Below are 25958 nucleotides of genomic sequence, written 5' to 3' on the forward strand. Positions count from 1 at the left end.
TGAGCAGAGATGGAGGTGATGAAAAAGAATCCATTGAACAGGGATCAGAAGGGAAGAGGAGACATGGTGGTAACAATTTTGTCGTGTTTAGGGAACTGAGGGGGTGAGATGAGGTTAGAGGGAACACCAGGTGCTGGCTTCCATAGGACTTTATACAGAGGCTGTGTTATTACATGGAATCATGGATGGTCTTAAGCTGGAGATGATGTAGTAAAAGGTGTTTCATCTGGATGGTAGAGAATGGGAGGTAAGTGGGTGGAGGGAGAAGAGGCCCATCGACTTGGGGGCTGCTGCAAGAGGTGAGTAGAGGTGGAAAGAAGTAAGACCAACTCAGAATACATTTTACAGAGTCCGTAGGACCCTCTAATGAACTGGATATAAGAAGTGAGGGGAAAAAGAGGAATCAAGAATGGAGCCTAGACCTGGAACTTACACTGTTGAGGGGAATGATGGCTCCATCTTACCAAGATAGGGTAAATAGGGAAGGAGCAAGTTCAGGGTGGTAGGAAATCAAGAATTTTATCCAGACTAGGATAAGCAGGCAATACGCACTAAACATACACATCGAGATGTCATACAGCCAGTAGGACCTAAGATTCTTGCATTCTGGGAAAAAGTGAGGGCTGGAGAGGTACATTTGGGTGGCTGCTGTATCAGTGAGGGTCCTGGCAAGAAACAAATGACATGCTTAAATGGGAAAAGGGAGGTGAGTTTTATGAAGGGACCATGTATAGCTGTGGGCACAGAGTTAAGGAAAACTAGCAAGGGATGAAAAAGCACCTCAGAGCTCACAACAGACTGGAGCCACTCTTAGCCCTGGATCTTCAGACTCAAAGGAGGGCTGTCAGAACGTGGAGAGAAAGGTTGCAGCGTAGGAGACACTGCTGGCAGGAGCTCGGTCCTTCAGTAAAGGAATCTCATCACTGCCAACTCCTACCACTGTTCACGCTCCAATCTCCTGCCGGCCCCTCCCATTGGCCAAACACGACAGGAAACCTGAGGACAAGGAGACCCAAAGGCCAGCTTTGCAGAATGCAGATCTGGTCTTGATGATGGATAGGGCAAGGTCACCAACTGGAGAAGGGGTGCGGTGAGGAGGAGAGGGAGTGGCGAGGGGGTTGACAGGGAGGAGGAGGTATGAGGCAGGGGATCCTGAGAAGTGTGAAAAGGCCCCTGGCATGCACAACCGTGGATTTAAAGCAAAATCAGTTGGCACAGAGGTGTGTCCCTTTCCCCAGCAAGGCTCAGCTGCTTGAGTACAGGTCTGCTGAGCGGCAGGGCTTTGCCAGGTGAGCATGGAAGGCAGAGATGGGTGGGGAAGTGCAGAGAAGTGCCTCTTAGCAAGAATCAGCTGGAGCTTAGATACTCTGCCCTCGGTTGGGGGAGTGCATCTCCAGGTCACCACAGGCCCCTGCACCCCCATTTCACTCATTAAGTTTACATGTGTGGCCCTTTGCATATTTCATTTTCAGAATCCAGCTTTAATTCGTGAAATAATCATACTTTACCTTTTTACTCATCTATTCAGACCCATCATTGTCTCACCATCTCTTTAGTGGAGATGTGTTAAGACCTTGGGCTCTGCCACTTGACTGTGTGAGTTCCAATCTGGGCTCTGCTACTCTTCTCTTTGTGACCTTGGGCAGGCCACTTAACCTCTCCGTGCTTCAGTTTCCTTATCTGTAATTCAGAGATAATAATCATATCTCTTTCAAAGGATTGTTTGAGAATCAAATATGTTAATGTGTTAATGCTTATAACATGCTTAAAACAGCTCCTGGGCTATAATCTGTGCTCTATAAATGCATTTTTGTTACAATTATTATTATGTGTAGAAACATCAAATGGGGGAGAAAATGTCCAAGGGAAGTGAAAGAAAAATTGCTTCCTCCTTTCCTGTCCTTCCCCTTTCAAGGCAAGTCATCACTGATTGGATTCTTAGCCACACTGTCACTCAGCCAAGCAATCAGCTACCTTTTGTTTTTTGCAAGATGGTTGAGAACTGGCATTTTAACCAGTGGCTGAGCTGCTAAGGTAGAAAGAGCTTTGGGCTTGACTTTAGAAGTCCTGGAGTTGGCTAAGGTCTAGACAGGATGGCTTTGGGCAGATCATGACAACCTCCTCGATTTACAGATGAGGACACTGAGTTCCAGGGACTTCGGCTGCAAGATCTACACAATCTCTTCCAGATCCCAAAGCCTTAAAGTTGGTTTCCAGCCAGTGCCAAACATAAATGAAGTCCTATGAAAAACAAAAAGGAACTGAGAATAACATGGTCAAGAAATGTGTTTGTTTCTTTATAGTCTAGGTCAAGGAAAGACCATGTTTATCCTTGGCGTTCAGTTGCATGTTGGGAGTGATGAAGGTGGTGAGCCAGAAATTTTGTTAGTCTCCTTATTCAGAAGGTTGTTTCGGTGAATTTTATCACTATCACAGTACCCACCCCTCTCCCCAGTACTGAAAGGATACAGGCCCCCAGTGCTGTTTTTCCAGGCCCTGTACATTTTAAACAGTGCTCCAGTGACCTTGCTTTGTCTCATCCAGAATATCTCCAACACAGCCAATGCACCTTGTAATCACATATTGACACTTGAGTCACCTGAGGGGATTTTCTTGTTGATTGCTGCCTGTGGGTCACCTTTCCACCCAAGTTTAGTCCTCTACCCTAACCCTATAACACCCTCTACCCAACCCATCCCTGGGGTCAAATGAACTGTGCTCCTTAGTATGAAGAAAACCTTCACTGATGCAGTATTCTCAGGTCCGGAGAGTGTGGGAGTGAGTCTGGCCTGTTTGGGAGTAAATATGGGCTATGAAATCCCGGAAGGAATTTGACAGAGGACCCCCACGACTTTCCCTTCTTCTTCAACCTTGCTTACCTTGGCTGACAAGAGAATGTGCTTTCAAATATCAGTGACAAGGCTGATATTTTTATTTGACTGAGGAATGTCATCTTTGTGCCCTTTTCATACCTATTTGATCAGACCATGGGGATGTCAGGGATGTATTTAACCTCCCACTGAGGGCCCAGAGCTGGTTGCCCAAGTGTTCTGATGAGTAGCATTGAGGGCTGTTCTCCAAAATGAAAGCAGGGAGGGCAGACGTGGTGTGTCACGTCAGCAAACCCTCTCCCAGCTCCTTTTCAAATAAAAGTTTATGAAAAGAAGCACTAACTCAAATTGCAGAATCCTGTGTTTGAAGTAAATGGTCTAGCAACAAACATTTCCGTCTATGAATGTCTAAACCTTTCAGAAGATTAAAGGAAATTAGTGCTGGCGTGTTTCATTAATTTGGCACCATGGTGGAGGAAATGTGGTCCTCATTTCACTTGGGTGGATTATGAAATGTGTCAGTTTTTCCATTCTCTCTCTCCAGGGCATTTTTTTACTGCAAGGCCTGTCATGATGACATCACGGATCCCAAAAGGATAAAAAAATGCGGCTGCAAACGGCGTAAGTAGTGTTTCTTTCCCCCTCCCCTCCCTCTCTCCTTCCTCTTTTTCCCCAATTCATTTCCCTTCTCCTTTTCTTTTTAAAGAAACACTAAACATCAAGAGGGTTCTTGAATATGTTTATGTTTCACCCCACAGTTTAAAGAGACATGAAATAAATGCTTGTCCTCACTTGAGCAGAGCAGAGGATGGAAAATCGCCACCATCAACACTTCGGTGTGAGCCTCACGCCTAATCCCCACTTCTTGACTCTAAAGGGATGCCTAGGTAGCTGTGTCCATCAAACACAGTAAATGCGATCTATGTTTGAGATGGAGGGCAGCCGAGGCCCTGGAGGAGGGAGTGTTTTCGCCTGGTGATTTTCAGTGGACTAGGGGCTGTCAATTGTAAAGGTGGCTGTGCTACGGCTGAAGGGAAACTGAGTCTGAGGGTTTGGGAGCTGACTCTCTTTCCACTTGGGATCTTTGCTGGATTGGTTACCAGAGGTCAGAGTTTTCAGCTGTGATACCTTCAGACTGGCCTAAGGGAAGAACTTGGTCATCCCCAGTGAACTTTATATACCATTGCCTAGTGACCAAACCTCAAACACCATTGCTGTTTGGGATGGATTAGGTTGGGCTCAAAGCAGCCAGTGGGACTTCTTGAGGAGGATATGTTAAATCAGGAATGGTGGATGGTGAACTCTTGACCTAAAGCACTAGGGCGTCACGTAAAGCTTGCAGTCATTACATTGCATTGTTTAATAGAAGTTGTTCACAACCCTGGAGAAAACAGCAATAGTGATTCCTTCCTTCCCGTGGTGTTTTTAATGTTTCCAGAGCTCTTGAGCTCTTTAAGATCATTATTGTCTTTGATCTTCAGCATAACCTTGCGTAGTTGTCAGCGGGTATTATTAATCCCATTTTACAGAAAGAGGAAAGTGAGGCTCCAAGTTTAGTGGGAGGATGAGATTGATGAGATCACACAGATCCGACAGACAGGGGTTCAGGCTCACCTGAAGACCTATCTTGATGCTGTTCCCTAGTCTTTTTTGGAAGAGAGAAGGACAGGGTGAGTGATCTTGGGTCTGAAGAGTAAGAACCCAGTGATGAAAGATCACCCCACACAACGCTTTTTCACAAGCACACACATGGGCTTATGTCAGTCTTGTGGCAAACGCTCCTGGGAAGCACTCTTGGGCTAGAGAAGTTTCTTCAGAAACATTCTAGGGCTGATTCCCAAGCTTGGGGCAGCTTTGGTCTACTGACTTAACACACGATCTCCTTTACCCATCTCTGACACCTCACCATGCAGAGTATCCATACCTCTAACTTCTTGGGGCCTAAGAATTCTCTAATTCTGACAGCCTACCAGGAAGAGCATCTAAAATCCTGTAAAGACACAGAACAAACTCACTTCTCATCCAGTCCCCCACACTCCATAACTCAAAAGGCCCTTCTCACTGGGCAGTACATCCACTCGGCTCAGCTCGGTTGTTTGGAAACATAGAAACACAGCTCAGTTGACCAGGCATTGCCTGGATCGCTTCCATCAGAAGGAACACAACATCCCAAGGCAGAAGTACATGGGAGAGAAAGGATAGGATGAACCCTTGTCAGAAAACCCTTGTAGTGGAGGGGTTTGGGGAATGCAGGAGAGTCTTAATGCCAATAACCCTTAACTAGATACTTGCCAGAGAATCTGGCCCCATGGGGTATCAGTGAAATGGCAAGGCGCCTTTCACTTGCTGGTCACTCATTCACATGTGTTTGAGTGCCTTCTTTGTGCAAGGCACGATTCTTGGTGCCAGGGAGGGAGCAGTGAATAAGACAATCCCTGCCCTCCTGGAGTCTTCACTCTGGTGTATGGAGATAAGCAGTGAGATAGAAATAATTAAATACCTTCAGAGAGAGACAAGTGCTCTGCAGAGAGAGGAGACCTGAGAGTGTGAGGGATCTTGTAGGGGATGCTGCTTTAGCCAGAAAGGTCTGGAAGGCGTTCTTTGGGAGATGATGCTGAAGCTGAGATCCAGTCCAGGTAAACAGCATGGGCAGAGGCAGGGATAAGTTGGTGGTGTTTGAGCAAAGGCAGGAAGGCCAGTGTGGCTGGTGGAGCCAGGGAGACGTTGGTAGGAGATGAGGTCAGGCAGGGGCCATGGGAAGAAACTTGGGTTTTATTCCTATAATAAATACAGCCATTGCAAGAGTTTCAGCAAGTTAATGATATCATCCATTCTTGTTTAAAAAATCTCCCTGGTGACTAGACAGAGAACAGGCTCTAGGGAGCCAAGAATGGAAATGGCAGGGAATGACTTCTGCTTGGATGCTGACTCTTGCTTGGATGCTGACATGTTCCTCACTGGGCACTGACGTGGAACCCAGCAGTCAGGTTTTTAAGTCCCTGGAAATGAAGATTTGACCTCTAGGATATCTTTCCATCTTGATTCCAGGCAAGCAAGCAGCAGCTGGCTTTAGCTTCACCCTTGAGACAGAGGGACCTAATTGTTTGAAATAATTCTACTCTCATTACCTTTAACATCAGTTCAGCTAGTGAATCGAATGATCTCCCATCCTACAGGGCAGCACAGACTGCTACAAAAGGACTGTCCCTGCAGAGCCAAGCAGTGAGATAGGGCCTCGCTCCCTCTCTCTGCACCCTTCTCCCCTCGAGGGCCTCATGGAGGCCTTCAGCTGTGAGGCTAATGCTTGATAGCGGTCAGAACTGTCCACATACCATTCTTCCTCATTAAAAGGCCGTAGCAGCCGATGCATATGTGTGCAGGGTGGTTAGAATAAAATGAATGATTAAACTTGAACTTCCCTGGGCATACTGGGCAGGTTAGGAAATTGGGGGAGATAGATTAGGGTTGCAAAGAAACTTTTATTAGAAGGAGCTAGAAGTGTTAATAATGTATGCAAGTCGGGGTGGTTTCCTGCCTTTGAATACACATTGGCTGTAACCCTAAGTTGGAGAGGGCAGCAGACCCACGCTCCATTGTCCAAACCTGGTAGGCCTAGTATTAATAATTCATCCTGGAATGATATGTCTCTGGGAGGGCAGAGCTGATGACGTCTCTGGATTTTATTGTTTTCTAACCCTCCCCTCCCAACCTCGCTTTTCCCTTTCTAAATCTCCCCACCCCATCCCCAACGTCCCCATTCACCTCCATTCAGTCTTAAACGTCTTATGTCATACCACCTGGAGAAATATTGAGTGTGGACACTCTGTTTCTGGAAATTCTGTGGTAGTATAGTTTAACTTTTGCATTTTTTCCCATTTTTTCATAGTTCTCCATCCAGGAAGAGAGTCAAATTCAGCTGTCTGGCCAAGGAGCAAGTTCTCAAAATCTGCTATTTACTCATTTTCTTTTTCTGTGTAACAAATCCGGTCTAATGATTTCCTTTTTTCTCCCCCAGCTTCTAAAAGTTTGCCAAAAGGTGGACTCCTAGGGGACAAGTCATGTTCTAAATTGCTGTATTTTGAAGGAATTTTCTTTAACTTCTAATCATTGACATATTTTTGATTTATTTTTTTTTTTCTCATTGCTGCCTTGGAATACGGCCCCTACTCTATTTTAACTGCACACTGGTAGTGATATATTGTGAGTAAAACGGGTTCCCAGCAGCCCAGAGTCCAGTTCCCCCTGTCTTTCTCTAGAAGAGATACTTCTTTTATTTTCTGTACAGTTGCAGCTTCTTTTTTCTTTTGGTATTCATGTTGCATGTAGCAGTAACATCATGCCCCAACTTGGTCTGCAGAGTAGCCTGGAGCTGGAGAACCCTGCGAGCAGGGAACCCCTCTCTGTTCATCCACCTCCCACCCCTTCCATTGCCCCCCATACTCCCCCCTCCCTGCCAACCTCTTGCCAGCTTCTGGCATTGTCTTATTTTTCCACTTGAAAATAAGACCTTGACAACAGTGTTTCTCTTGAAGGCCTTGTCTCAGGGACCTTGAGCGGACACTGAGTCGGCTGAGGTAATTACCACTAGCTCTAGAAGCCTCATCAATTGGAGGTCATTGTCATGCTTGCCTTTGATAAATTATACTTGGTCTCCTCTACTATTAAGCTTGAATTCCTATCCTGAAGGAAACACATATGCTGCATATATATTCCCATGTTGAGATATATATATATGATATGTACCAGTACTTTATATGTAAAAATGTACATTTTTATATATAAGCATAGAGATATATAGAGGGTGATATATTTATTACACCATACGAGCCTCTCTACACGAGTAAGTGCTTGAGAGAGAATTAATTGGACACCCAACTTTGGGACTGTAAGTACCTAAATTGCCTTACTGGAGACAAGTATTTCCACAGTGGTAATTATTTTCTATAGTCTGTGAAATACCTTTGCTTTAAAATAAAATTTCTCCCTCAGCAATACCCACTAGGACATACCTAGTTCCTGTATACCTAGACATCTTGCAAGATCTGCTTACTTGTTTAAGGCAGAATGGGATGGCTCAAAGAATATGTTCCATTTTATTAATGAGCTGTGTAGAAGCCTGGATGAGTAAATGTAAGTCTTTGAGCCTTAAGTTGCTCAAAGAATGGGACCATCTCTCCCAGCAAGATGTGGTAATTGATGATGACCTTTCAGGCCAGTGTTTCCATGCATGCCTTCGAACAGTGCTACTTTCCATGGCACCAGCAACAAGCATTCATCTTTACTCATGTACAAGAGACCCAACCTATAGACCAGTTCAGTACAGCAGCCCTGGAATGTGGAGGAGATGTTTCTGCACCTGGCTCTCCCTTACTCCTTTGCAGAAGAAGAAGAAAGTTGGCATCGGGTTTGGGCTAGTCGTTGGAGGATATGGAATACTCTGTGTACCAACAAAACAAAAGTGACCTTCAATTTGGGGCAAAATTCTGCCAGAATTGGCTCCATGGCTCCCTTTATCTGCAGAACATCTTGAAAAATGGCTTGAGGACATGGACAGCTTTCCTTCCTGCCAAGCTGCCTACTGTATCTAGTGGAGGGAAACCATGGTGTCAGTCCGCAAACAACTCTAGTGCCAAATTGTTCTGTCTTCTCCAGCCACCGTACAGCGTTCAGGGCAGGATCACCCTACTAGCTCAGCGTGCTCTCTGCTGCTATCATTAACCAGCTTTTCTGTTCCCTTCTTTCCATTCCTGGAAAACTACCTGGGAAGGTCTTTCTCCTCCCTCCAGAAGCTGGTTGGAGAATCTCACCAAGTGAAGACATCATTCCCCGTTTATAGGACTTGAAAGAATGCTCTCGGATTTCCATCGTTCCATCAAATGCCTCCATCTTACACCTCAGTGGACTTTTTCTTCCATGGATATTTTGACTTAAAATTTTAGTTGCTGCCAAGCATACGAGGAGCAGCTCTAGAGTTCTGCCTTCAGCAAATAATCCATCCTTCATTGGACTGATTTTAAACATGAAGTTGCAATCTGATTGAAGAGCAGGGCTTTGTTGTTTTGTTTTTTCTTCCACTCCAGTCTTGCCTCGAATTGCTCCATTTGAAACCTACAATATTTTTTCCCAGCAGTTGGAAAACTCCACCTGAGCCTTTCAGTCGAGCACTGCTTTTCCTGCCCCTCCCAGCCCACCCTGGAAATTAAGATTCTACAATTGGAAATTGGCTGACAATTTGGTTGCTGATTCAGGAGGCAGATGGTGTGAGAACGGGATGGAGTCCAACTCCCTCTTCCATTCCAAGCTTGGCTCTGAAGGGCTAACCAGCAGAGAACCTGAACTTGACAACTGACTGTCAGCTTGACACAAGGAAAGAGCAGTAACCAAGCTAATCTACAGCGGCCCCTTCTCTACAGGTTTCCTTTTGCATGATCGAGACCTTTGCACGTATAGGAAAAGTTGTCCAAGAGTATGTCTGAGAAATCTTCCAGTTTTCAACACTTGAATAAACAGCTTTGAAGATGTCCATGCGGAAAATGCTTTTGTCTCTAAAAATAGCACTAGGAAGTCATAATGGAAGTCTTGGATGAATGTGCACTTCATCGTGGTGAAGGAAAGGACATAACAGCTTTTTCTCAAATTGTAAAACTGCTAGGACAAAGTTCTTAGAGGAGAAAGGTGAGACCTAGGGTCTAATTCTTGGCAACCACACAACCTCTTTGAATCTGTGGCACTAGTCCAAGAACAAGAACCTTATGATGTGGGCCAAAGAGAAAACGGCGTCTCCAGGGGCTTGTATTTCTCTGCTTTCCCAGAGTTAAGCCAGCCGATGGGGACAGTTAATTGAGCATAAAGTTCCAAGAACGCTGAAATGGAATGACATGCAGCCGCATCATGGACACCTCTCCACGACACTCTTGTCTGTTCCCTGTCTCAAGAAGCTGTAACGGGCTCTAAGGAGACCCAGCCAGCCGGTGCCGAAGCGGTCCTGCTCTATGGGCCATGACTGCACAGCCCATGCAAGCTGCCACTTTTGACCACTCTAGGACCCTGTCCTGGAACCTCTCTCGCTTTCATCCTGGCTCTTCCTTAAAAATCTTCTGTGGATTGGGAGAAGCCATTGAGTTGAAATGCACCGCAGGATTCAATTCTTAGAGGCACGCAGCATCTTCACCCAGCTTGTTTGGGTGGTCTGTTAACTAGCTGCTCTTCCACACAGATCCACTAGATGTCCTCACAGGTCTACTTAGCATTACCATTGAGACCCTGTGGAAAACTCCCTTTTCTGAGGATGGAGATTGGGGAAGAGAGCATTAGGTGACTAGATAAAAAAAGAAAATCAGCAAACACCAAAGGAGAGAGGGCACTCTATGTGGCCAGGGAGTAGATAGGAAACTTAACTTCTGTTTTAAATAAATACTGAAACTTTCACAATTGCCCTTTGAAACCTAACCTTGGGAGTTTTAAGTGGCACTCTGATATCTGAAATTAACCTTCGAACCTACATCAGCTCTAAAAGAGGAAACAGTCTTGGAGACATGGAAATAAACACCAGTTAATTCTGAACAGCCTCAATTCACTAAAACAAAAACAAAGGATTAGGAAGCAGAGAGAGAGAGAGTCAAGGAGGATGAGGAAGGAAGGTGTTTTCTAAAGTTGGAGATCCATGACTTAATTTTGATAGAATTTTATTTTACAACTTGAAAGTATAATTTTACACACAGAGTATCTACTTCTCTTGGAACGGCTACTACCAGAGAGACGCACCCTCATCCATTTTTAATTAAAGAGCCTGTTTGTGACTCATAACATGGCCCAGTGGAAGGTTCTTCCTGGCTGGGACATAACATCCTTCAAGCTCGATGAATCACAATCACCAGAAGGAGGTCAGAATGGGCCTTACCTTTTAACAAAGTGGACCCAGAAGTATATAGGTGAAGACACCCGATGGGGGATCAGTGAAAATGGACTATTTCAGAAGTAAAGCAAAAGTGCCAACCTCCTAATTGGTGGTCTAGACGCTGTAATTCACAAAGGTCTATCAGCGTGTGGCGCTCAGTCTTTTTTAACTGTTTTTGTCTTGTCTTTCAGCCTCTCATTGATCATTCTCGCTGATTTTGTGTGTGTGTGGCGGTGCTTGTTTGTCTCCTGAGATTTCTCTTTTGGATTTGGTGTGACTGTAAAACTGATGACTGGGAAGGAATGACGAGAAATGGCATGTTTTCTTTCTTATGCATATGCTGCTTTGGAATGTGAGTGCTGACAATTAACATTTAATCTTCTTATAGCACAAGTTTTTTTTCTTTTTCTTTTTGCTGCTTTGATTACTAGTTTCAGCCTGTTCCTGCATGCTAACACTATGAAATTTTAGAACAATGCATGGTCTCCAGAAGAGCTAACAGTAACAATTGCAAACAGTCCCCGAGAGGCACTGATTTGAAGTTTGTGTTTCCTCCTGAACTCTTATCAAGTAGGAGGTTTCAATCACCCATTATGATGGGTTTACCCCTGACAAAACCATTTCAAAAGTTATTCCATCCCCTCCGCCCTCCCCTTGTCCTTAAAGACAGTATACATATAAGAACTTTTTTTCCCTATAAATGTGTCAGAGTCTATTACTGTGTATGAACCCAAAATGGCAGTATGAAAACGAAAACCAGGCACTGTTGCTAATGAGAAGCATAGCATTTCAGAGTTTGATGGGCTTCTCTTCTGCTACAGCATTTGATTAAAATTTTTTTTCAAAACAATTTATCTACAGCGAAACAAAAAATCATCTTCGTTTCCCTCCTCTGTGTAAATAACAAGTCAATATTTCCAGTAAAAGAACTGAGAAGGAAAAAACAAGCAAGTGGTCTGTGAGTTGGGCACCGGATCTGGATGCATTTAAAATAACTTGATTTTCATGTCTTCCACCGAAGACTGTTTTCCCTTTCTTGACTTCAACAACTGCTGTTTGGGGTGTCTGGGCAATCATACCGTGCCTTCTAAATTCTTCTGATTCAAATGCTATAGTGGAATTTTTTTCTTTTTTTCTTTGTAAAAGCTAAGCTCAGGAATGACGCATCGAACAGGGCTGGGGCTGCATGGTGATGACCTGAACAACTGGCTAGCTAGGATGCTAACAGAACCTGTCGCTAGAAGTGTGAGCCAAGATCACGGGAATGGAGTTGCTGCTGAAGAGATCTCTCATTCATCTCCCCCAGTGCCTGTTCCTCACAATCATAACGTTCTCCCTGCTTGACAAATAGACTGGATGGCAAGTCATAAAGGTCTTAGAACAGGACTTGACCCATTGGAGAGATTTAAACCTCTCTTCCTGGTGACGGTAACATTCAAAGAGGGCAAAACCACGAGCCATATTTTAAAGTAAGAGTGCAACCATTTCTCCACTAAGAAAAAAAAAATGGGGTAAAAATGACTTTCAAAATGAAACGTATGGGCACAGGGAATAACACCTCTCCAATCTAGCTGACTATTTGGCTGTGATGCTTGGAATAAACATGAATTCTTCTCCCATCTTGTGAGAGGAGCAGGCAGGCATGCGCTAAGGATAAGTCATGATGTTTGCCTGCTGTAGCATCAAAATGAGGTACAAAAGCTTCTCGTTGTACTGAAATCTAAATTGGCTTGAAGGGTGGAGGTGAAGCGCCTTGAGAACTATAACTGTGGGGTCCAACAAGTTTTGTGGATTAGCACTCAAGTTGGATTCCCAGGCAGTGCCGAACCTATGATAGTAGCTTAAGACAAGCTCTCAAGGCCTCATGCAGATCTCAGTAAGATATTTTACGTGGGATCTATTCTCTCATCTCATGTTTTATAATTTCTCATCTATGCTAGCCAATATTTTCTGTATAGGAAAAAATTATTGTTAACCAATAACCCTATAGCTTTCTGAATTTTTGGTGGGTGGGGAGAGAAAAGCAGATGCGATTTTCATTCTCTGAGCTGTAAGCAGAAAATACACCCATGAGTAGCTCAGTGCATTTCAACAGACCAGCATCTCATATGCTTCTGGTGATTTCTTATTTGTGAAATGCTTTTAATGTCAAATATGCAGCGTTCGCCTGGAGTAGCTGCATTTCTTACATGGACAGATTTGGATATTTGTTCTGTCAAGAGTACATTTAAATTCCTATAGGCATCATGTAAATTCACTCTGGGGAAGTTCAACAGAGGCATCCTCAGATTCGATATTAACATGTAATCGTTTCACATCTAATTTGATGAAAGCTTGTCCCGGCCTCTGCCTAATGCCCAGAAATGGATGGAAATTAGAAAGCCTACATATTAGATATTCTTGCATCTTGCAGAAAAAAAAAAAAAACATTTATTGTACCCATAAGGAGTTAATTGATTGGCTGTGTGTTTATTTTGTCCTCCTATATTCATCATGCCAGGGGAAAAAAATGTTGGTTACGTTTTTGCTGTCTCTAACATGTGCTGCTTCTTATCCAACAACACTATGGTCATCAGCCACGCCCTTCCTCTGGTCACTTGCTTTACATAGGGGAGAGAAATAATACGCAGCAGCCTTGGAGGACTCGACAGGCCACTGATACTTTCTCTGCTCTTTTCGATGTACAACCAAACTGTTACCAACCATCTCTCTGCATTTTATTTTTTCTGGGTCAAGTCTGTTAATGTGAACTAAGACCTGTGTTCAATCCCTTCAGCTCCCTTCCAGCTGCCTCGCTGTGTGTGACTTTGCCATTAACTACCGCTCTTCCTCTCCTCCCATCCGACCCCTGTGGTTATAGCCAAGATGTCCATCTACAAGAGAATGAGACGGGCATGTTGTTTTGATTGCGGACGTTCTGAGCGTGACTGCTCGTGCATGTCAGGCCGTGTGCGTGGTAACGTGGACACCCTTGAGAGAGCCTTCCCACTTTCTTCTCTCTCTGTTAGTGATTGCTCCACCACTTTCCGTGCCTGTAAGTTCAACCCCAACACACAGAGTCCCATGTCTGTGCTGTCCGTGGCGTCATCCCCGTCTCGTGGCGTGCCCGTGGCGCTGTGTTCCCTCCCGCTGTGTGTGGTGACGTGTCCCCCTCTGTGCTGGGGAGGCTTCCCTCCCTGTTCTGTGAACTTGCGTTTCTTGTAAGAGCGTGCAGGCTGTGATATTATAATCCAGTGACATTATTCCTCTCTCCTTTAAAGAAATTAATATGACAGCACATCAGATGCTGAATTGATACAGAGATGCATGGAAATGTATGCCTTACTCTTTGGGGAAAGGCGTTAGACATTGGATTGGGTTGAAAGGAGGTAGGAAAACGATGTAGAGAGAACAAGCCAGCTCTGGCATAAAAGTGCTTTTAGTGAGCTTAGATACTTTCCAAACTACAACAGGGTTTCCATGCAGATGGGTTTTTTTGTTGTTTTTTTCTTTACAGTGTCTCCCTAACTTGTATCTCATTCCTCTAGTACCGGATTGCCTCCTGATGCTCTGAAAAAGAATATTCTGAATCTGCCAACCCTTACAGGCTGGTAGATTCTAGAGTTTTTTCTCCCAGTGATGATTCCTTCAAAGGATCAGTTCATTATTAACTGCCCTTTTCCCCCGTTTAACTAAGCTGTCTTGTCACAATGGTGATTCTGAATAACAGCAAGAATCATAAGCCAAGAATCTCCCTGGTTTCCTTGTGTCCATTGTGCAGTCCTTGGGGTCGGTCTTTGCCCCCCACAAGCTCAGAGGTGTTACAGAGTCTCTCGTGGTCTTATAGTGGCAGTTGGCACGTCTGAGCCTCACCACACCCCCATTCCTTGCCTTCAGCGTGGACTTTGCTGGTGTTTTACTGAAACAGTTCGTAGGTGATATTACTGAAAGTTCCAGCTTATTCACTGAGGGTCCTCTTCTAAGGGCAGAGGAGGTTGTGGTTTGCGTGAGGACTTGGATACCTTCAGGGTGGCTGTCACCTTATTAGGTAGCATGAATGGTAGAAGCTGATCCTTCCATCTGTGTTCATCACTTCCTCTTGGAAGCACCCGTCATATTTGTTGGTAACCATATTATCCATTATCTTTTCTTCTAAGTGCCCAGAGCTGGTTCAACTAAATTTTCACCAGCAGCAGTTACTTCATACTGGCACCGGGGTGCGGGGGGGGGGGGGGGGGGAAGAGCAGTTCGCTCTTGAGAATTTATCCCCATGCGAAGTTAGCTGGCTTACATGCTAGTGTTGAAGGTGAGCCCAGCATGATGTGCTTGTATGGCTGTGGCCCATGGGGTGTCCTGGGCCGAGGGAGCCCTCATCCCACTGTACACATCGGAGTGTGGCAAGCCCGGTGCTGATATTTGAACTCACAGTTGAGGTCTGAGACGTTATCTGTGCTGGGAGCAGTCTTAGCAGCCTTTGAAAAAGTCTGATCTAGGACCAGAGAATCATCATTGCCTCTGGTTTGTGATTCACTGCTTCTTCACAACAGTGCCAAGGGACAGGATTAATTGTTTTTGCAGTGGCACTGAATAGATGTAGTGTGAGAGGAATTTTGGACTGTCCCAATCACAGTGGCCTAACATCCTCAAAAGGAAATTTCCTTTGAAATCTTCAGATGCCACAGTATGTGGCCTTACTCCATTCTTCTCATCACAGATCTCTCCAGTTCATATGACACCATGGTGGTGAACTGGGTCACAACCATGCAAAGAACCTGTTTGTGATGTGTGGCAGGACACCAGGTTCAAAGACAGGAGCTGGGCAGGAGGGGTGGTGGAGGGGTGAGCTCTAGTGAGCTCCAGTTTGACCACGTCTCTTTGACTGATGGCAGCAAATGTAAGCACCAGCCCCCTTGGTTACCCACCTAAGGCACAACTTCTATTTTGAAGTAACCACCGAGCTCTAAAACCTTGGCCAGAGATCAAGTGGAGAAAAGGAAGGAGCCACTCGGGCTCTAAACTCAGGCCTGTGGTCATGTCTTGGCACTGGCCGCCTCTACCAATCACAGCAAATCTATGTCCCCTGCTTGAGGCCCATGATGCCTAGTATGTGCAATTTCCATCTTATGCAGGCAAAACCATAATTGGGGGGATTTCTCAGCTCTGCAATTTAATCCAAGTATTGATGGCGACCAGGAGAAGAATTAAGGGTGGGATTGTCCCACCTACTCAGAAACATCCTGGGCATGAGATTGTTGTCTTTCTATGCATCCAGCATCAGCCCCACTATTGCGAATGTGGTGCTCTGGGCTGTATGTCAAAGGCGTAACTGGTACTGACAGCTCAGGGGGGCGGTTTGCCTCCTCTGTTTCATTAGCCTCCCCGCCGTCGTCACTCCATCAAACAAAAGCAGATTTCATCCATCCCTGTGTGAGTCCACTCACCTTTGACCATTAATAATAAGTTAGAAAAATCCATTCCAATTTGAGCCCCTCTGTGGGCCCACGTAAGCCCTTCTTCTCCAATTAAAGGATGTCTATGTCTATGCAGAATTCCACTGGCAGAGCTCCAATAGCAATCCCCGGCCTCCCCTAGCTAGTGGTGGGGTTGGGTGGTGCCCATTGGACAGGGCTGGTTGCCTCAAAAAGCAGTGGTGAGAGTGGGCTTTTCATTAAATATGAACAGATGTGAGACGTAGAGGGTTTGACAATTAGAAATGGCAGCAGAAGGGCCCTTGCATCAAAGTGAGGTCAGATGGGCGGATCAGATTACTTCTCTTACATTCTTTAGTTGTTCTGAAAATCATCTTGAATTACTGTCAGCAGAACCATGATGGGTTTTGCCCTTTGTCTTTTATGCTGGGGCTGTATTGTTTCCCAAGACAGTCATTAAAGGTCATTATACTATTATGGAGCTTGCTTTGGTCGCAGTTTCCTAGTTGAGCCGGTGTATTTTGGAGACTCGCTGATTTGCTCTCTTTTGCCTTTCCTCTACCTCTTTACTTTTTTTTTTTTTTCTTATAAGGGGAAAGATTTCTGTTTTCAAGGGACATTAAATTGAAACGCAAAGTCCCATTATGTGTTTTCTGAAGTGGGAAAAGAAGTAGCCAGTTCCCAGAGGAGCAGCGATATATTAAAAGTGTTCACACAGTTTTAAAAATCTGCCTCCTAACAGCAGGGCCTGCCTGCTCCGTGGACCTCTCCTTGGAGGTGTGGCCCTTTACACATTCCCTGTGTTGTTAAGTCACATGCTTTTCTCACAGATGTCTCCTTCTATTGAACTTGTGAGATGTCCGTGAACACCGTGCTGACAAAAAGACTTGCAGAGAAGGAAGAGTTCTTTACAAAAGACCTAACAAGCAATGTCAGAACAGTTAGACAAGGAGTGACCAGTAGGGACGCATCACGAGACTATTCTATTTTTGGCAGGAATGAACCATGCAATATGCTGGGTTAGAATTGCTGTGCACCATTTTTGGATCATTCTGATTCTGCTTCTACTTTGCCTGATCCTAAACAGAAGTACCAGCTATCTTAAAAGATGCTCAGATGGTATGGGCCCGAGACTTTTCACAAGTAGCTATGTTCTAGTACTCTCAAACATACATATATATGTCTGACAGTAGCCACACACACACATAAATATAGATTGAAGTTCTAATCGGTTCCACTTCTCTTCCATATAATTTTGTAAAATAGTGTCTTTTCTCTGTTTAGAATTTATTCTTGTTATTTCAGCCTTGCCTGATATCTGATTGTTAAATCTAATCGAAAAGGGACAATCCAAATTATGATACAGTGACAATATAAGACCCTGTTGATTCAGACCTGCTGAGGTCTGCCTGACATGGTACTGGCTGCAACCATCAGTAACCCTGGCATGAACAATTAATCATGTGCTCAAAGAGAAATAGATCTTTAGACTTGCACTCAGAAATAGATTCAGCTAGAGCACATGTATGATCACTCACACTAGCCTTTCAATTTACTAATAGTTTAAGCCTGCACAATTACATACACCCACTTGTGCATTGCTGTAGCTAATTTTAAATGGTGCACAACTTTTCTTTTGGGTGTAAATATAATACAAGGAGGCATTCAACTCTAATGGTTTGGTCAAGAGAAGTCCAATACGATTAGGTTGACGGGAGAAATACCAAAATCAGTTTAGTGTAATCTTGAGTCTTGTGAGATAATAAACAAAAATCAGCTTATCCAAAGTAGACTTTGGTTTGTACAGGCAGAGAATTAATGTTGTCAGTAGAACTAAAGTCACTCGACTGCACTAATGACATTTTGAAGTATGTAAAATCAGATACTAGGGCAGGGGTGCAAATAGCTCTAGAAGAGTGTCTGAAATAGGACACACTCGATGCTGACTGTCACCAATGCCTGTTGCAGGGAGATCTAATTTAATAAGCTGCCTTTAAAAATCAACAGCACATAATTATCTCAGTCAGTTTCTGTAGGTATAGTTTTGGGTGACTTCCTCAAGCTCCCCAATCCTAAATTTTGTTTATTTTACTCTAGACCTTGAAACCAAAGGCTCTTTTTTCCCACGACCACCATCAGCAGTAGAAAGGAAAAGGACAGTCAAAGCACACTCAGCCCAAATCAATATAAATCATGGTTTGCCTTGTATTTTTTAAAACCCATTAATTCTGGGTCCACAGTGTCTCCCATTTATTCACACTTGCTGGTGGAATCTCTCTTTCTCCCTTATCCCTCTCTCTCTCCCCAGTGTCCGTTTACAGCTACAAATACTACAGCAACTTTCGGCTTCTGCCCTACCTCTTTAGGCTTGGCCCATGTGCCCTGATTTGGCTATTTGCACTTCATCACAGGAAGGGAAAAACAGGAAAGCAACTCAGCCTGGGAAACCATTTAATCATTCCATGCATAATGGACCTCAGTGGGAATCTTAGGGCACTTTTGTTGGTAGAAGGTAAGACTGCAGAAGCCCACGTCTGTCCCTTGATTTTCTGGTAGCCACATTCAGCAGCAGGGTGATGCAATATATTCTTTCCTACAGTGGTCAGCTCCCTGTAAGACAATTTGCACTTTATTAGTCAACCATCATGTTTGGGCAAAGTTTCCTTCGAAATGAACCCTTTTAATTGTCCATCTCTAAGGACATCTCCATACAAATCATTTTTTTATTTGTAATAAATAGCTGCTTTTTCTATTATGACACAGGTCTAGAAGCAACTGACTTGCATTTGGGGACCATGATGTGCTCTCCTCTTTCTCTCAAAAACAGTGCCATCAAATTCTTCAAGATAAATATGCTGTGAAGAGGCACTACGTGTGGATGAAAGAGAAAGGGAACAGTAGGCAAACAGCAACCAAGCTTTTAAAAGAAATCCTTTGAAACAGAGCTGGGAGACAGGAAGTAGAATGGCCAGATTGAGGAGAGGAGAGGGAGCTTTGTGTGGGACTCCTTGCTTCCCAGGCGTATGATGCCTTAATAAGGGACTGGGCTCTTCAAGGACAAACCGGAAAAGGCATTGGCATGTGTGCCACAAGGAAGCTAAACAGAAGTCCTTATGCAAGGTGACATGGAAATTATGTTTGCATTTTTATTTCAGGACAGTGGCCAGTTGTCACCATACTCACCCTGACAGCTCCTACCACCAGGCAGTGGGCTCTGCCTCTTACCTCCATGGTGGAGGGCAGATGTGGCCAGTTGGCTCGCCATCTCCCCGCTCCTCCCCTATCACAGGCGACAGATGCCAGGGCCAGCCCGCCTTTCACTTGAGCTTTCTTGTCAAGGCTGTGCCTTGAGCCCAAATCCTGACCTTTACTGTATGAAATAAAGTCCTGATGAACAAGCAGAGGTTTGAATTAGAGCAGGCTTGGAGCAAATGTCAAGTCCATCTCTGCCTCCCTCCTCCACCTGCACCAGGAGCCTGGATTAGACCCAGGCTGGAGTTTGCAGTGCCTTAGGCTTTTATGGGTCTGGGGAGACATAACTTATTAACAAAGAGTTATTAAATTTTTATCAATTTTACAACACAATGTAAATGCCTTCTATGAATCTACATTGTATTCATTATCATTTAAAACGTTAATTAAGTCAAAGTTGCGTTTAATTTCTCTCTAAATGGGCCTCTGGGAAGAGGCTTTTAGAAACATCTGTGGGAGCGTGCGGCTCGTGGAGACAGGGAATCCCCCAGCCCGCATTCAGGACAGCCCCCTGAGTTGATTGCTATCACGTGTCTGTGGCTAATTTGTTGTGATGCGATGAGGCATTGTCTTGAATTAGCATCAAACCAAGGATGGTGTAAAGCCACTGGAGAGAGGCTTGCAGGGCGGCGGCCCGGGCTACACTGCAAATCCCATCCAGACGGAAATGAGCAGTTGATCTGAGCGCTCTGGTCTCAATCAGGCTTTGGGAACTTCTCTTCTCATATGGTGCCCATCATGTGAGTTGGATGCTTCCCTGATCTGAGATGGACGTTTGTCATCTGGCCCAACAGATTTAGGACATTTGCCAGCATGCTTATAGGAAAGTTCTCAGCGTTTGGGGTCTCTTTGATTTGTGTTTAAGCCTACAAGCGATGAAGCACAGAATGGCATAATGGGAACTGTTTTCAGAATAGAGTGGATGTAGAGAGCACAAACAAGTCATACTCATTGGTGAGGAGGGAAGAAGAGTGAGGGCTACTAAGATTTGCTGCAAGATCACTTTCCCCTTTTGAAGCAACGCTGACACCTCTTCTCTTAGTGTAGATGTCTTCCATCATCTGGGAACCAAGGCTTGTTTATGTAGCAGTGCTGGGAAATGGCCAGTTGCTTAACTTGGATTCACATTAAGACTAGCCTTAGTATAATATCTACTCTCACTATATATTTCAGTGATGTCTGTTTGTGACCCGTGGCCTGTAGCCCGCCAGGCTCCTTTGTCCATGGGATTCTCCAGACAAGAATACTGGAGTGGGTTGTCATGCCTGCCTCCAGGGAATCTTCCTGACCCAGGGGTCGAACCCACATTTCTTATGTCACCTGCATTGGCAGGCAGGTTCTTTACCACTGAGCTACCAGGGAGGCCCTTGCTATATGCAAGGGACTCTGCTAACACTGCAAGGGGGTATGTGTATACGTGTGTGTTTGTTGTTGTTGTTAAATTGAACAGCCATGTAGCATTTTCTGCATTGCAGGCGCTGTTCTGTGCCCTTTACAAATATTAATCCTTACCATGAGGTAGTAATCTTTATTTTCAGCTGAAGCAACTGGAAATGGACACATCTGTGCATTGACAGATGGGGCAACTGAGGCACAGAGAGGTTAAGAGACTTGCCAGGAGTCACACAGTGAGTCAGTGGTGGAGCTAGATTTGAGGTCAGGCTGGATGGTTAGTTCTGCAGCCTGTGGAACAGATTGACTTACTGAAGAAGATGGATAGGTCGGTCTGTCTCCAAGGAAGGGGAAGAAAGACGAGGATTCCAGTCCTGCAAGCTGGGGGTAGTGTGGAGATTGTTGTGAGAGAGGGAGGGCAGTGTAGGGGCCTGGAGGCCACCTCCTGTTGGTCAGCTGAGGAAAGGTTCCATAGGATGGACCAGTTCAGATGTGCTTCAGAGAATGGGAGGCAGAGAGTGTCCTGCCTCAGCATAAGAGGGTGTGGCAGCAGAGGCTGGGGGCCGGTGCCTCCTAACAGCTGGCCACCCCGTTTGGCTGGAGCTTGAGACCTGTGCCTGGGAGTGCCAACAGAAGAGCCTTCAAGAGTGAGTTGTTGGTCAGTTGCTCAGTTGTGTCTGACTCTCTGTGACTCGATGGACCGCAGCACGCTGGGGTTCCCTGTTCATCACTGTCTCCCAGAGTTTGCTCAGACTGATGTCCATTGAGTCGATGCTGCCATCTCATCCTCTGTCACCCCCTTCTCCTCCTGCCTTCAATCTTTCCCAGCATCAGGGTCTTTTCCAGTGAGTCAGCTCCTCGCATCAGATGGCCAAAGTATTGAAGCTTCAGCAGCAGTCCTTCCAATGAATATTCAGTGTTGATTTTCTCTAGCATTGACTGGCTTGATCTCCTTGCTGTCCAAGGAACTCTGAAGAGTCTTCTTCAGTACCACAGTTCAAAAGCATCAATTCTTCAGTGCTTAGCCTTCTTTATGGTCCAACTCTCACATCTGTCCATGACTAATGGAAAAATCACAGGTTGAGTAGGGCCCTCTTATTAGCATAGAAAGCATTCTAGGTATTTGACAGGGGAATGGGCCATAGAGGCTTTGTCTTGGGAAGACCTCAATGGCAGCCACGGAAGGAAGGACTGGGCCTGAGGAGGTCCTGAGTAACCCCTCTGTGAGAGTGAAGAAGACCAGTGAGTTGGGGCTATGCCAGGAGGAGGAGGGAGCAAGCTCCCCTCAGAAGCCCAAAGAAGGAAGACTCAATCTAACAGCCTCTAGGACTCACAGCTGAAGCACATTATCCAGATACAATTCCAAGAAATTAAATCCTTTTAAAAGAAACTTGAATTAATGGCGCTGAAGTGGCTGAATTCCACATTAGTTGAATTTCTCGAGCTTAATTCTCCCCAGCTGACCCAGCAGTTATTGTGATTCCAACTGGGGCTCTGTGAAGTCGTCTTCTAGGGAATTTCCTGAAGTCATGGCTGGGAAAGAAGAAGAGGGCAGCAGAGGATGAGATGGTTAGATAGGATCACTGACTCAATGGATATGAGTTTGAGCAAACTCCAGGAGATAGTGAAGGACAGGGAAGCCTGGCATGCTGCAGTCCCTGGGGTCGCAAAGAGACACCACTTGGTGACTGGACGACAATAACAATACGGCTGGGACTAGAGACCTACTGGGTCGCCTCCACTGCTCTTGGTCTTGGGGATCCACTCCATCAATTTTCTTTTTCGAATCAGTATTTCTTTTTCCTCCCTGACCAGCCTCCCATTTTCCAGCAAGACCCACGTCTTGAGTGTGTCGATGGGGATAGAGCCAGGCATCTCTGAATCACTGGCATGAATGGCCTTGACCCAGGCTGAGCAGCAGAAGCAAAGCCAAGGAGGGCCACCAGAGGGGCGTGTGACCAGCTCTGAGGGGCGTGGCTCAAGCTGCCTGCAGTGGCTCCCGTTAGAGCTCTTGGGAATTCTTTTTAAAAATCCCTGTGTATGGCAAGGCAACTCTTTCTCTCCCCGTCTTTCTCAGGAAGACAGAACGTCTCCTTCCATCTATGGAGGGAAGAAAATAATCAAGTGCTTCACGTCCCATTCACTGAGAATCCACTGTCATTTCCAACCACTTATCCGACTCCAGTGGAAATACAAAACACATTTCCTGTGAAGTATGGCCACACGAAATCCAAGAAGTCGTGTGGCATTTCTGAGTACCATGGTGCAATTTTCTTTTCTTTTTCATTTCTCAGTGCACATGAATTTGATCTGAGTTCACTGTGTGTGTATGCGAGCATCCAGGACTGGAGGATTTATGCACACCTTCAACCCCAAAAGGTAGTTGAAACAGCACAGAAAAGCACACGAATCCTGAGCTCTCAAGCAGTGGTAGAGCGTGCATGCTGAGAATGCCATGCTCTCAGAGGTCTACTCCTAAACCAGCATTGTTCCTTTTTTGGCCGTGCTACATGAGATGGGATCTTAGTTCCCTGACCAGGGATCTTGAGCCTGCACCACCCGCAGTGGGAGTGCAGAGTCTTAACCACTGGGTGCTCCATCATGTTGAATTACCTAGATAACCAGGGAATCATCCATCCTCACATTTGCTTACCAAAATTTTGCTTCTCCAGCCAAACATTTTTTCAAAGAGAATCTGCATGGACAGAAACAAGTTCAGCGTTGTCAGATCCACACAGTTGAAATTTCAGATAGCATCAAAAAGACTTTTTGATAAATAGTGCCTTGTTTGCAGACAGCTTCCAGACAAACCCCTAGATTTTTGTTCTGAGGAGGCATTCTTCTGATGTCTAGCTCAGATGAGCTGGGGAAAAAGGGTCTGGAGATTCCAAAGTGGCCTTCCTTCTCTGACCATTTCATCTGGTCATCCATAGGAGGAGCTACCCTCCCACCACCAAGGGAAATAGCAAAAGGAAAACTCTTCCAACCTCTTCTCATAAAACGGAAAGTCCTGGTTTTATCCCGTTCTGTAGGATAGGATGAGTTCCACAAATACTCCTGAAGAGGAAACCCTGTGCACAAAGTGGAAGCTTTTGAGGCCTGTCTGCGTCGGGGACCATGAGCTACACTGAAAGACTTTGAAGTGAAGTGAGAAAGACTGCTCCTCGGAGCTGGAGCCACATAAGATGGTAGCTACAGGGGCGCTCTGTAGACCACCAAGCAAGGGCTGTCTTCTGGGAGTGGAGCCGACTGCTTGCCTGAATGTAATCTCCATTCGGGCCCTTGCCAGCTTTCTGGGCTGGAGCCAGTTGGATTGCCACTCAGTCAAGAAAAGACCTGGGTGACTGCCTGCCTTCCCTCCAGGGTCAGAAATATACTACACTCGCGTTCTTGGCTGAGTTTGTGTTTTGGCGAGAATACCTGAATAGGAGGTGGCCTGAAGGGTTCCAGTTCAGTAGATATCTGATGAATGAAGGAATGAATGAATGGAAGAGTCTGAGCCATCGGCTAAAGGGATAGATGGTCTGCCCGAAGCCAGATGGCCCCAGATCTGGAAGTTTCCTCAAGCTTTCTAAGCCGCTTACAATATAATATGTGCGTCTATACAGATATAGGTATACAGATGCAATGTGTGTGTGGTGTACAATCTTCTCATACCCCACAATCAGGATACAAGAAGATTCAGAGGGAATAATACAGCAAGAACAAGAAAAACTAGGACATAAGTGAAGGATCTTGAAAGATCATCAGCTAGGAGTTACAATCCATATTTTTTGTGAAAGTTCAATACTGGGAAAGAAGATCTAGAAACAAATACCAAAAAAAAAAAAAAAAAAAGAAATCACAGTAGCCAAAACCCACCAATGTTTCAAATGAGGAAAGACAGGGACACCACCATACGAAGTATGCTCATGTATGTAGCGTGTTTGTCCCAGAAAATCAAGGACTTGTGGTATTTGCGTTCAGTTTTACTAATTTTGATGAACTTGATCATTTTCATGCGAGTCAGGGTGACACAAAAATAATAATGCATCAGGTGGGGTCATGTGAGAAATGGGCCCATTTGTAGAGAGCTGTGACTATTTGTAGGTGACCTGGTCAACCTGCTGAAATGTGGAGACACATCTAAGGCCACTCGTGGCTTCCATGTGGCTCAGATAATAAAGAATCAGCCTGCAATGCTGGTGACCTGAGTTCTATCCCCGGCTTTAGAAGATATCCTGGAGAAGGGAATGGCTACCCACTCCAGTATTCTTGCTTGGAGAATTCCATGGACAGAGGAGCCTGGAAGGCTGGGCTACAGTCCAAAGAGTTGAAAAGAGTCCGACGTGACTGAGCGATTAACACTTTCGCTTCATGACTTTTAAGATCATTGACACTGACTTGTGGTGGGCAAATCCTATCCTACAGCACCAGAATGACAATTCCTCCCACCTTAAAGTGTCCGAAGGCTTCATGTCTCATGGATTATTTTCTATTGTATCATATTTCTGTGTGTTCTGCTCAAGGTAAGAAGTGGGCAGGGAGCTTTCTCCATTGCTCACAGAGCTCTCTCAGGATATACCAAGCATTCCCTTACCTTTGAGTGGTTTTGAATTGCTCTCTGCATTTTGTCAAGGTTGATCTGGTCATTTCTTCAGTGCAGATGAGTCAGTTTCCACATATGGCTTATAACATATCCAACTGAGAGAACTCATTCACAGGGATTCTTCAAAGCCCAAGCCCTAAACAGGTGTTGCTGAAAAAGGAGGTACCATGACCTGCAGAGAAAAGAGATGCACAGTGAGAATGACAGAATGAAGCTTGCTGTGAACGCAGACAGGGGGGAGGCAGAGACTCAGGTCACGTGGCCTGGAGGCCTGGGGATGTAGACGTGAAATATGCAAGGTGCTAGTTTCGGGAAGGGCTGCTCCTTCACAGAATTCTCCCCTGAACACAAAGATGGGTCTCTGATAGGCTAACATCTCCTGTCTTTTCTCTGCATTATAGCAGGGAACTCCCAAGCTATTCCCACTCACTGTGTAGTGAACTAACTGATCTCCTTGGCAATTAAAGCTTGAAATTCTTGGGAACCTTAAGGCAGGGAAAAAGAGAGAAGGGGTGAGATCTGTACATTTTCTGGGGACTTAGAGAACAGTCCTGATGCAGTCATGTTTTGATCTGTTCACCAAATGGATG

At 45.1% G+C, this 25958-nt stretch overlaps 1 protein-coding gene across 30 annotated transcripts in view; it reads left to right on the forward strand.

Moving 5' to 3' along the window:
* The window catches only part of KCNMA1 (potassium calcium-activated channel subfamily M alpha 1), a 768728-nt gene that overhangs the window by 617040 nt on the left and 125730 nt on the right, over positions 1 to 25958 (forward strand). For 16 of the 30 annotated variants that reach the window (XM_018042414.1, XM_018042412.1, XM_018042426.1 and 13 more), the window contains one exon: positions 3376 to 3452. In XM_018042414.1, coding sequence (XP_017897903.1) covers positions 3376 to 3452 — 77 coding nt within the window. Of the gene's footprint in view, positions 1 to 3375; positions 3453 to 7022; positions 7032 to 13588; positions 13763 to 25958 lie in introns of all 30 variants that reach the window. The other 14 variants (XM_018042398.1, XM_018042417.1, XM_018042406.1 and 11 more) reach the window with 3 other exon arrangements.

Source organism: Capra hircus, chromosome 28, assembly GCF_001704415.2.
Source record: "Capra hircus breed San Clemente chromosome 28, ASM170441v1, whole genome shotgun sequence".
Taxonomy (NCBI): domain Eukaryota; kingdom Metazoa; phylum Chordata; class Mammalia; order Artiodactyla; family Bovidae; genus Capra; species Capra hircus.